The sequence below is a fragment of the Haemaphysalis longicornis genome, unplaced genomic scaffold (assembly GCF_048455015.1).
Source record: "Haemaphysalis longicornis isolate Haplotype H1 unplaced genomic scaffold, Haemaphysalis longicornis Haplotype H1 scaffold_2, whole genome shotgun sequence".
NCBI lineage: Eukaryota > Metazoa > Arthropoda > Arachnida > Ixodida > Ixodidae > Haemaphysalis > Haemaphysalis longicornis.
Genome location: NW_027526295.1, coordinates 136,155,945 through 136,168,705, shown reverse-complemented (window position 1 = coordinate 136,168,705; position 12,761 = coordinate 136,155,945). Strand labels below are relative to the sequence as shown.

The 12,761-nt window shown below is 45.3% G+C and overlaps 1 protein-coding gene across 1 annotated transcript in view; it reads right to left on the bottom strand.

Moving 5' to 3' along the window:
- Positions 1-11,655: 11,655 nt before the first annotated feature.
- Positions 11,656-12,761, bottom strand: part of LOC144167413 (uncharacterized) — a 34,378-nt gene continuing 33,272 nt past the window's right edge. Inside the window, exon 6 of the mRNA XM_077696683.1 lies at positions 11,656-11,790. Coding sequence (XP_077552809.1) covers positions 11,707-11,790 — 84 coding nt within the window. The 3' untranslated portion in view covers positions 11,656-11,706. The remainder of the gene's footprint in view (positions 11,791-12,761) is intronic.

The following is a 12,761-nucleotide window of genomic DNA, read 5'->3' as shown; positions in this document are numbered from 1 at the left end:
CCAAGTCGGCCATATGCGCTACCCACAGTAGCTAGCAGTGATGATCAATCAATCAATCAATCAATCAATCAATCAATCAATCAATCAATCAATCAATCAATCAATCAATCAATCAATCAATCAATCAATCAATCAATCAGTCAGTCTATTAATTAATTAATTAATTAATTTATCAATCAATCGATCTATCGATCAATCAATCAATCAAAGCCAGCTAGTCAGTCAAATAAAGTTGCTATGTTACCAGGCTCCTTGGAGTATTGTACATTTCATGTGAGACAAGCAGGCTCTGCGCTTGGCGCTTCAAGCGACACTGACGTCATTTGTAAACATTGCGGGGTTACTTTCGAAAACTGTACTCTGGAATCCCTAGGACATGTTTCCACCTCTCTCGATGTGTTGACGTGGCTTTATGTATTAGAAAACTCAATTAGGAAGTGTTTTCCTCTTCTCTGCATTCTCCTGTCGAGAAAGGGCTATGCTCCGCTCTGCATTCTCCTCGCTGATTTCTATGACGTTTCGTATGATGCTCACTCGAGATGACTTGGCTTGACTGCATTACGGCAAGACCAGGCGACCATCCGTAAGAGACACCCGCCGGGCCACCGGCTGCAACAAATCTAGTAACGTTGCCCTGCGGGTCATCGCAATTCGTTCGCTGAATTGAAACTAAGCTACGACACGATTTGTTCCTGGACGCATGCGCCTTTAGTTGCTTTGTTTTTAGGCAGTATCAAGCTTAGTAAAGTCAGTGAAGTCCTAGTATGTCCACACAAGTGCACATTCGATGCTTCGCTGAAGGGTACGCTAGTAGAAAACCTAGGACAAAATGAATGCGTGAGAAGGGTTGCGGAAGGTAAGATATGTATTAAAGAATTCAAATTAACCAAACTTTTTAAAAACGTAATACCATGGTGAGAAAAGCACATTTTTGCGCTGAATGAGCTAGCATAACGGTCAGAAGGACACCCACGCTCCGATGGCTTTCTACATAACGAATGCAGTCACTGGAGGTGAGTTATAAGTGGGGATTTGCGGGGAGGGTGCTTACTTTATGGGGTATGCAACAAAGAGTCATCTAAGCTGATTGAAATTCTTAAACAAAAAAAGAATAAGCAAGCTGCTAGATATAGACCTTACATTTACCTCCCCGATAGCGCTGTGGTTAAGTCCATGTCATCTGAACCATTGGGTTTATTGTTTTGCAATTCTCAAGTTCAAATCTCTTATAGCGCATTGCTTCTTCAAAGTTGATTATGTTTATTATGAGGTAATGTGTTCTATGCTGAATTCCTCTTTTTGCGTTTGATTGCTCTATCAGTGAGTTCGCAGTTCGCAGAATGCATGCAGACTGACACTGACGCGCTGGCGAGATCTCATTGGTGTAATCCTGACATAAGCGCCGACTGCTTGCGGGCACAGTCATCATAATCCGACCTTTGGCCTGCTGCGAACACGCCTCTTAATGCAAAGGCCCGACCTAAGCCAGCAGTAAGGAGGGGGGCGGAGATAACGCGTCGCGTTTGAGCGAGTCTGGTGATATGGAGGGCGTCGAGCTACTGCATACGTGTTGGCTAGTGATTGGGATAATTCTAAGCTTCGCTGGCAGGCTTATCTGACGCATATTACAACCGACAAAACGGTAGATACTCGATATGCCGATTCCTGAGGTGTCGAGAATGCCAAGCCAATGATAACTTCGGATGTCAAGCATGTTTCACAGAACCAATACTGAAACCGGTTTCAATTTCAATCTTGGACCATGCCCAACCACATAGCACCTCGAGTGCGCTTCATGGCTGTTGGTGTGGTCACCCGAAATCTCGCATAGTAATTTCGTTCGTTCAGACTCTTTCAACAAAACCCGCTTTATCGACAGGATAAAGAATGAAAAATGTGTTTTTGTGAGCTAGCCACCGCAATAATTGACAAAGTTTTAAAGAAGTCACTTTGCAGGTGTTTCGTATTTATGCTGTTCTCTATGCGCAAATATAACTTGCCTTTCTTCCGCAAATCCGTTTTAAGCACTGATAATTTTAGAATTATCCAGTCCAGTGCATTTTCTCTGCGTTTACATTCTTTCCTGTCCCCAGATTTTCGTATTTACATATTTATCTCGGTTATCTTACCACTCCCTTGGGGCTGTGCGCCGCAGTTGGCCTTGGGTTATAACATCCAGTTATATTCATCAGAATGATTCATTGCTTCCAAAAACTTCTACCTTCCATGTTAAGAGGTAGTTATAAGCCATTTTGAATCAATACTACTGATATTGCTAGATGTTTATATAGATTGCGGAGATTCCGTGCGTCTACATTACATATACCAGGTTCTTTGAACATGAATTTTGCACTCGTTAAACAAACGTCCTCCACCCTGTCTTTTACTGACTGCAGTTTTTTTTTCTATTTTGGTGCCAGAGCACTGAGCAGAAAAAGGCAAAGAAAAATACAAAAAGACTGTTTATTAAGCACAAGATTTCGCTTTTTGTATTGGTGGATCTTTTTTAATAGCAATCCGTGAGCTGTACTACCATTCACTGGTCGACTGCTGTCCAGGTGAGCAGGAGCTGATGAAAGAGGCAGGGGACCGAAAGCAGTGTCTTTCGCTGCTCTTGGGTGTGCGGGTGCTGGGAAGGGGTTGTGCTGTTGTTACACTCTACGGTAATGCATATAAGTGTATCTGGTTGCTCACACTATTTTCATGCTCTGGTAATTTGGCTGGAAGAAAACCAGTGTACCTAATGGGATACAAGACGGTACTGGTTTTTAGTGGTCTGAGGTTCCGTTCGTAGGACTTTGGGTGCAGCCTGTGTGAGGTAGAGGGAGTGTCTTCTGTCTGGGCTGGTAATGTGTTATTTCTCGGTGTAGTGAAAGTGAAGTAGGCTTGTGTACGCCTAATGAGGGCTGGTAGTAACATTTACTGACCTTTTGACGAACAAATGTGTTGGGTAAATGGCTGCTTATCAACGCGTTCACAAATCTTTACTATTCTGTCAAGGGGCTTGGTTGACTTCTTCAGATGCGTTGCAGGGGCAGCCCAACCCGACGTGAAGCTCCTGCATGCCGCTGGATTTCAGTAATGATTAGTGTGGCTTTTGTCTTTGTGAGGGCTGGCGCCACAGGTAGGTTCTTCTCTAATTTGGTCAATATGGTTGTTAGGATGGTACTTACTAGTACTTCTTGCTTGGTGGTGGCTACCCCTCTCCGATCGTGCACTACGAATTCTCCTGCGCCTATGTAGACAGCTTCCGTGAGGGATCCGTATGTTCTGTTGAAGGCATTGACTCTGGCTTCATGCAGACCGTAGTGGGGAACCAGGTGCATATGTTCTTAGCTAATCGGTTTGGTATGATATAGTGCCGCAACTGCTCCGCAAGTTCCTTGGTCTAGGGGTTATAGATGCCACATTGGTGGAAAGCATGTAAGTCTGGATGACGGCACGCTGTTAGTTAGCGCCTAACTTTGTTGCACCTACTGCACATAGAAATCACGCTTTTTGGAAATGGCAGGGTTGTTCAGCTCCATTGAGTTTGACGTTGTAAGGCACTTTTTATTCTTTAAAGCTCAGGGCCAAGGCTGCGCCTGTGACAGGAGTATACAATATTGTCACATGTAGTGATGTCCTGCCCTACAGAGTGTATTGTTCGTTGTGGCTGACAAATGTTGACTCCTGACAAAAGTTGACAAATCGACTCCTCTTTTGGAGACCGGGCTCAAATTACATTGGCATACAAACGGGTTCGAAACGCCGTGCTTTTGTTGTTGGCCGTAATTTAGGGGTGTGCTACATCATCAGAAAATTTCGTGTCAAAGTTACTCCCACCGTTTACACGACGTGACATACACGATGTATACAGGATGTAGAATAAAGGAGCATACACAAAGCAGCAAATGATGTAGGATACCCGAAGCATACACCATGTAGCATAAGGGAAACTGGTCGAAGTTGTGGCGCCAAAAGGTACAGGACCAACCTCAAAGAAAGATATAGAAATACAATGTTGGACCAAATAATTTCTTCAAACGTTGCGGGAGGCTTTTGCCTTCAAAGCGCGGAGCAGACCTGAGTACTCCTTCCTCAACATTTTCCACTGAGCGTATGCACCATTAGGGCTCAATATCTGAAAATTACGCAGCGGAACATTTTATATTTCGCTGATACATGACCTTCCAACAACGTGTGAAAACAAGTCGGTTTTGTGCAGCTTCCGCCCGTCTCAGCAAGGCTATTATAACACTGCAGAAGTCCTGTTTTGGCGCGACAAGCTTGGCATGGCTGCGGCTGACCTGATGTGCAACTGTGTAGCCTCAAAAACTATATAAACATTCTTATTGGCAATCCTGCATCATTATTATCAGCCGCATGTCCTTAATACTGGCATGAACCCAATTTTTGCATGATGGATGGAACCTCGGCTAACCATATACCCCATATACCCATCCGAATACGCACTCCACGGCATCTCCCTCACTCTCGTGACAAAAAAGTTCAACAATGAGTTAAACAAAGCCAGTTTTTATGGTCACGAATAAAGCGTGTTATACCATAAGGCGCCACAATTAAATACGTTGTAAGTATTGCTTGTGTTCACATGGCCGCTGGCACGGCGTGACAACAAACTGGAAATGGGATGACCTCCTCTAGCATTACCCCATCATCAAATCGGAGGAGCGCCCGGTCAAATAGTCTAAATATTGCCCGGACACTGGCGGGTATAATTCAACTTTGTAAAGTCCTAAGTACTTTTGCCAGCAATGTGAGACTGCGAGAGTACTTGCATGACCGTCCTCCATCCGACAAATCCCGTAGTGCAATACCTAGCATTAAGCACTGGGCCCCTACCACGCAGGTCGATAATTGACTCGTATGTACATTAAAGCTATTCACGGCAATGTATGCGCAGCATACTAAAAGCAAATCTTTTTGCGTTGTAACATCAGTAAGACGATAAACATAGCCCTGCACGAGCTCCCAAGTTGCCTCGAAATAGTAATCAAACCCCCTGATCAAGGAGGTGCCATCGTGATCCTCAACAAAGCTGACTATGTCAACGAGATTCATAGACAACTGTAAGAATCGACGGTCCACACACTACTCCCTAGAAGTTCCAGTAAACATGATAAGCTAATTGTCAAAGGTAAAGTCATTATGTTTGTTAAAGCTAAAAAAATTAAAGAAAGAAGTGTTCGCTATCTTATCTCTTTAGGCTCAGTAAACGGTAGATTTTCCTTTCTACCTAAAACTCGTAACGATAACAACCCAGGTCGTCCCATTGTTTCTTGCATTGGTACTGCCACCGAGAACCTCTCGCGCTATGTGGACTCTCTTATTCGCGATATTCCCCAAGGTTTTCATCCTTCATTAAGCATACATATGATTTTCTATCGGATAGCATGAAGATTGAAATTGCTAACAACTGCTTACTTTTTACTCTGGATGTTGTGTCGCTATACACTAATATCCCGTATGCAGATGGAGCCCCCGCTGTATCATGTGCGTATGAGCAGGTGCCGGTTGACAAACCTATCGTTTCTCTCAACCTTGAAACTTTAGTGTATCTTATGCTTAAGCTTAAAAATTTTGAGTTTGATGGTGTCACTTACGTGCTAGTCAGCGGAACATCAATGGGAACCAGAATCGAGCCCAACTACACGAATATCTTTACCGGATGTTTCGAGTCAAACATCCTGCAAACCCAAAATTTGAAGCTGCAGTACTACAAAAAGTATATAGAAAATATATTCTTGATATGGCAACGTGGTTTACGTTTATTTAGGAATTTCACCTTGCGCATCGTAGTATCTCTCTCTCTCATTCCTCCTCTACGCGCAGCATAAATTTTCTGGATGTTAGTTACACTTTTTTAGGGCAGGATTCAAACTACTCCCCATTGAAAACGTACGGACACGCGCCAGTATTTGTACTTCGGCAGCACCCATGTCAGGCACTGCAAGTACGCAATACCTTATAGCCACTCACTGTTTTAGGCGAATCTGCACTAGCTAAGCGGATTTCATTGTTAATTACAGAGAGCTAAAACCGCGCTCTCGAATAAAAATACCCAGAGCAGGTGATCGACGACGCGTTTACGCAAGCGAACCAGTTAAACCGCAATGATATTATCCGTAAAAAAGCTCCAAAATCCGATCCACAAAAAAACTTCATTTTGACCCATTTGGCCTGGGCCCGGAAAGTTGCATTGATACTAAGGAAACATCACAATATCCGCGCCCAAAGTGATCGCCTAAAAAGAATATTCGTGAGCCGCCACGCATTGTTTATAGACGGAGCAAAAATTTCGCTCACATTCTTGCTAAATACGACATCAGCCGATCAGAGACTACTTGAGACCAGAGACTTGAAGCCGCCAGCACGGCTTCAAGCTATTACGTTAATGTAAAAGGGAACTTTAACTGTGACTGGGCCAGCGCCGTATACCTGCTGGAATGCACCCTCTGCGGCAAACAATACATCGGCAGACTGAACCACCTTTTCGATTGAGGTATAGCAATCACCGCTCTCGTGCAAATACCTGGCCCTCTTTGCCTCTATCAAGGCAACCCGCCGCGGTGGCTCAGTGGCTAAGGCATTGCGCTGCTGAGCACGAGGTCGCGGGTTCGATTCCCGGCCGCGGCGGCCGCTTTTCTGATGGAGGCGAAAAGCAAAAACGCCCGTGTGTACGAGATTTCGGCGCACGTTAAAGATCCCCAGGTGGTCAAAATTAATCCGGTGCCCTCCACTACGACGCGCCTCATCGCCTGCGCTGCGTCGGCGCGTTAAACCCTACAATCAATCAAATCAAGCCTCTATCAAGGCATGTGAACACTGTTGGTCATTTGTATTGAACAGCGGAAGGCCACAATTCTGTATCTAGTGTTAAAACGCATCACGATCGCGATGTTTGAAAGTTGTACCTTATCTGTAATTTTATTTGAGCGTCGTTTGGCATCTATGAAATTAATGGGAAACTAACGTGTCTTTTCTCCGATTAAAAATTCGGCTTTCGCTTTCTCCTTCCCGTCTCTCCTTCTTATTCATATGCTGGAATTCTGCATTTTTCAGGGTAGTATTATTCTTGCTCATTTCTTCCCAGGATAATATTCTGCCATCCGTTGGAGAACCCCAGTAGGCGGTTAGAGTTGCGTGCTAGCACCGCGTTCCTCGGCGCAGTGGCTTTACTAAACCAAATCTGAGCAGCAAGTCTGGACATTATGTTTTCTATACAAGGCTGTGGTACCATTATTAGCTTTGATACTCTCACCTTGTAATGTTTTGAGTACGCGAGCGTGTGTGATTGCTTTCCTCTCCTCTTCCTTCTTTGTATATCTTTTCACTAATATTCAAGGCTGACTGACTGGCGGTACCCTGAGGCCACCATGTGCCGACAGATGTGTACTCCAGGTGCGCGTAATGTGCGTGCACCTGTCTTCTGTTATCGTTTTTTTTTTCAACCTGTTTGACCCTATCTCTTTTTTCTCCTTTTTGCTGGTCTTTGTATAGGAATGCGTGCTCATTTCCTGACAAAACTCCCTGTATGACTGCATTTGTGCGCGCTGCCCTTTCCACCCACCGACAGAAGCCAAGTATCAGTAAGTGGTCTCTTATGTTTCAAACACGTGAGTGTGATTCTTAGAACGGATGTGTGTGGCCAGATGTGCACCATTAGCGTGCATGGGCGTCTCTTATTTTTACCGCCCTGTTTCACGGGACACTGAAAATAGACGCTACTCGGATAAATTGTTTTCTTTGTTGTTCTTTTTATTGTAATCCACGTAATTGTACTTTTTCATTGTTATTTTCTTTTCTTTAATCTTTTCTTTTTTCTCTGCTCTTCCACTCTTCTCCTTGTTTTCGCTGCCCTCCAGCCATGATCCCTTTGTACGAAATCTCCCTGCCCTTGCCCTGCCCTCTCCCTGCCCTCTCCCAGCTTACCCTGTACTCTGAAGAAAGGAAGTCCTCTTCCTGAAACGTCAGTGCACTTTTACTTTTTTCACGTTGTTCTGGTGAGTCTCCGCTATTACTTACCTTATTTTCTCGCGCTCCTCGAGAGTTTTCCCCACCCAATATATATATATATATATATATATATATATATATATATATATATATATATATATATATATATATATATATATATATATACAGTAAGGAAAATGAGGGGCTCGTTGAGGAAATACAGAAAGATAGGGCGGCAGTCTACAACGCCAAAGGAGGCATAGGGGTGTGGTTAGGCTCTTTTTTTTACTACTGTTAATGAAGTTAACATTTTCATTAATTATACCGAAGAAAAAAATTCCCCCGCATTTTCCCGAGGGGGAGAATGTGAAAGTGCGAATGCACGGTTGTCGGCCAGCTTGCGGCGCTTGCGCTCGGCCCCCGCAGCCCACCGCCTCGCCGCCTTCTCTTCCATCTCTTCCATCGGGTTTGTAGTATCACGTGTACACCACGCAGTTATCAAGCCGCTATAACGCCGCTGAGTCGCCAACGCACGCCGCTGACGACGTAGTTTGAATGCGTTAAAGATATAAGGCGCGTCACTAACACTGATATCAGCGTCGCGTCCGTGGATTTGTCGGTAGAGCGTCGCGCTGCGGCCGCAAAGTCCTCGGGTCGAAACCTGGCGCCGGATGCTGTTTCTTTTTTAAATATAGAGGAGCACTGCGGAAGCCGCCGCCGCCGCCGCCGGCGGTGGATGGTTTGGGGTCGCTTATAAAGTGCATTCGCACTTAAAAAAGAGAGACAAACACGCGGCCAGAGTGGGGACCGAACCCACGCCTTTCGATTAGATCTCGAATGCCTTACCAATTGGGCTATCTGGGCGACTGTGTTCTCCTTCACTTTCCGGGCTATTTATATTTACTAGAAGTGTATCTGACGCTTGAGGGTGGTAGCCAGCGCCACTCTGACTACACGGGGAGAAGGGGACTTTCTTTTCAACCCCCGGGGCATGACTCGAACGTCTACAGCCTGTCATGGGTGGGTAACTGGCGGGAAGCCCTCTTATGCTACCTAGGCATCAAGGCTGCCAGAACCGAGACCCTCGCTAGGCTTTCGCATAATAATACAGTAAGGAAAATGAGAGGCTCGTTGAGGAAATACAGAAAGATAGGTCGGCAGTCTACAACGCCAAAGGAGGCATAGGGGTGTGGTTAGGCTCTTTTTTTTACTTCTGTTAATGAAGTTAACATTTTGTTTAATTATACGGAAGAAAGAAAGAAAAAAAAAACACGCGCCCAGGGTGGGGACCGAACCTTTCTTTCTTCCGTATAATTAAAGAAAATGTTAAGTTCATTAACAGTAGTAAAAAAAAGAGCCTAACCACACCCCTATGCCTCCTTTGGCGTTGTAGACTGCCGACCTATCTTTCTGTATTTCCTCAACGAGCCCCTCATTTTCCTTACTGTATTATTATGCGAAAGCCTAGCGAGGGTCTCGGTTCTGGCAGCCTTGATGCCTAGGTAGCATAAGAGGGCTTCCCGCCAGTTACCCGCCCATGACAGGCTGTAGACGTTCGAGTCATGCCCCGGGGGTTGAAAAGAAGGTCCCCTTCTCCCCGTGTAGTCAGAGTGGCGCTGGCTACCACCCTCAAGCGTCAGATATACTTCTAGTAAATATAAATAGCCCAGAAAGTGAAGGAGAACACAGTCGCCCAGATAGCCGAACTGGTAAGGCATTCGAGATCTAATCGAAAGGCTTGAGTTCGGTCCCCACTCTGGGCGCGTGTTTTTCTTTCTTTCTTTCTTCCGTATAATTAAAGAAAATGTTAACGTCATTAACAGTAGTAAAAAAAAGAGCTTAACCACACCCCTATGCCTCCTTTGGCGTTGTAGACTGCCGACCTATCTTTCTGTATTTCCTCAACGAGCCCCTTATTTTCCTTACTGTATTATTATGCGAAAGCCTAGCGAGGGTCTTGGTTCTGGCAGCCTTGATGCCTAGGTAGCATAAGAGGGCTTCCCGCCAGTTACCCGCCCATGACAGGCTCTAGACGTTCGAGTCATGCCCCGGGGGTTGAAAAGAAGGTCCCCTTCTCCCCGTGTAGTCAGAGTGGTGCTGGCTACCACCCTCAAGCGTCAGATACACTTATAGTAAATATAAATAGCCCAGAAAGTGAAGGAGAACACAGTCGTCCAGATAGCCCAATTGGTAAGGCATTCCAGAACTAATCGAAAGACGTGGGTTCGGTCCCTAGTCTGGGCGCGTGTTTTTCTTTCTTTCTCTCTTCCGTTTAATTAAAGAAAATGTTAACTTCATTAATAGTAGTAAAAAAAGAGCTTAACCACACCCCTATGCCTCCTTTGGCGTTGTAGACTGCCGACCTATCTTTCTGTATATATATATATATATATATATATATATATTGGTGGCGCGTTAGCCGTTACGTGCCCTGTGTACAGCGCGTGCGGGTGACTACATAGAGAGCGTGCTGCAGACACAGGAGGGTGAAGTGTGCGTCAAGCCGCCGCATGCGTAAATGGACTTGGTGCCACAGAAAAGCGGCTCTCATGTGAGAGACGGAGGTACGAGCAAGGGGACACGTGATTGCAGCTGCGGCTGCGGGCGGCGGAATGAAGAGGTGGCCGGTGGTGAGGCGCCACTACTACGAAACCTGGGCGGCGAGTAGCAACAAGAGTCCATGGCGGACGTTCATCACCCGACGTAGGCTCAAGTCACTAAAGGGACCGTCGTGAGTTAACAGCACCATGCCGTGAGTTGCTGCACAGACACTTCTTCATTTGCCGCAATGTTTCTTTTATGTTCTTTACGCGCAAGCTTGCTATACCCGCATAATAGTACCCTATTACTTGCGTTCTTTGTGGCTTCCGTCTTTGTTTTCAGCAATAAACCGGTGAGTTACTCTCATGCGGGTCGGCAGAAAGTCGTCGGGTATGTTTGGCTGAATCCTTCAGTATGTGAATATGTTCAAATTTTATATTATAGAGTAAAATACTATGAACACCATATTATACACTTATAGATATATAAATATATATATAGCGAATCAGAAAGTGGGAAATGAGGGGCTCCGTGAAATACAACAGAAAATAAGGGTTGGCAGTCAAGAAAACCTCGGAAAGCAAAGGGGAGGTTGTGGTGGGTCATAGAAAGAGATGAAGAATTTTTTGAGTCGAAAAGAAAGTGGTGAAAAAATGCCCGCCGGGTGGGATCCGAACCCACGACCTCCAGAATACCGGTCTGGTGCGATGGTTCGGATCCCACCCGGCGGGCATTTTTTCACCACTTTCTTTTCGACTCAAAAAATTCTTCATCTCTTTCTATGACCCACCACAACCTCCCCTTTGCTTTCCGAGGTTTTCTTGACTGCCAACCCTTATTTTCTGTTATAAATATTATATATATATATATATATATATATATATATATATATATATATATATATATAGATAGATAGATATCGCAATATATCTGCGTGTGCGTGTGTGTGTGTGGGTGTGTCTGTGTCATTTACGCCTCGGGAAAATTCCCACACAGACACCTTTTACATATGAAAATATAAGCCACCCCTTACTATTGGAGTTCGGTTTGCCCTAACTACGTATTTTCTGAACGCAGCGTAAATAAGGAGCGCATCTTCATTGTTTCCCATATTCTTTATGGTGATAGCACGAACTACCAGCAAAACTGCCGTGACCGGTTATAGGATCCCGCTACGACTGCCGGTAAGCCTCCGTGCAATGTCTCTCATCCTGAAACAATGTCCCTGAGCCACCTGAGACCAAAGAGCATTACACGACCATCCTGCGGAGTGTATTTGGAGCCACATCGCTGGAAAAAATAAGAAAACATGTTTGTTTTCAGATGTGTTCTCTTTTCGAAATTATTATTGCGGCGCGTATGACAATATTGAAAACCATCCTGTCGCAGACATTCCGTTATTGCAAGCTTCAATCCCTCACGCTTGTACATGCTGAGAAGTTAATAAACATTCCAGCATTGTTAGTGCAACACTGCTGCTTCAATGATTTTACTAGGTGTTTAACTTACTGAAAGACATGTACAGGCGTCCACAGAATAAACCGGACCAAGCGAGCGGCGCGCGATAGCTATCGGTGCGACACCTTCCGGCCCAGCGCCTGCTGTCGCGATAGCGGAGGGCGCATGCGTGTCCCTCCCTATAGTTTGTGCATGTCAGTTTCCTTGACTGCGGCTGCAGCACTCTGTTCGTCTCGAATGTGACGCGCGGTGGCGCCTTGCGCGGCTCGCCTACCGAGCGGGCGTGATGCTTGGCAGCAGCCAGCGGCATGCGCCATGCGCTGATGCCGCGTAACTGTGCGTTCATCTGAGAATGTTTGTTCGGCACTCTTTTTATCATTTTAATGACTGGAACGCAAACTGGCGTTGAAGAAAGGCTGCGATAAAGATTCACACATGACTAAAACAGTGCTGGTCGTTATGCGACGAACACAGTTGATTGCAAGAACTGAATACAGCGAAGATTTATTCGGTTCGTAACAAAAAAAAAGGCATCGGTGATTGTCCGAGTGATTCCCCTTATTAATTGCGTGTGAAGTTTCCGTCATTTTTGATAACTTCACGAATGCGTCGGGGAAGCGATTCAAAAAGCGACTTTATGATTTCGGGACGGGGGCGCAGGCGTCCCCATTCATCTTCCACTGTCTGCCACAACTCGTCCCCCGTGTGACCGCAGTCATTTCGTTTGTCGAGATTCATCTTCATAATCACCGCAAATTTTCTATCGGATTTAGGTCTGCCCCGCACGGAGGCCACCGCAGCTG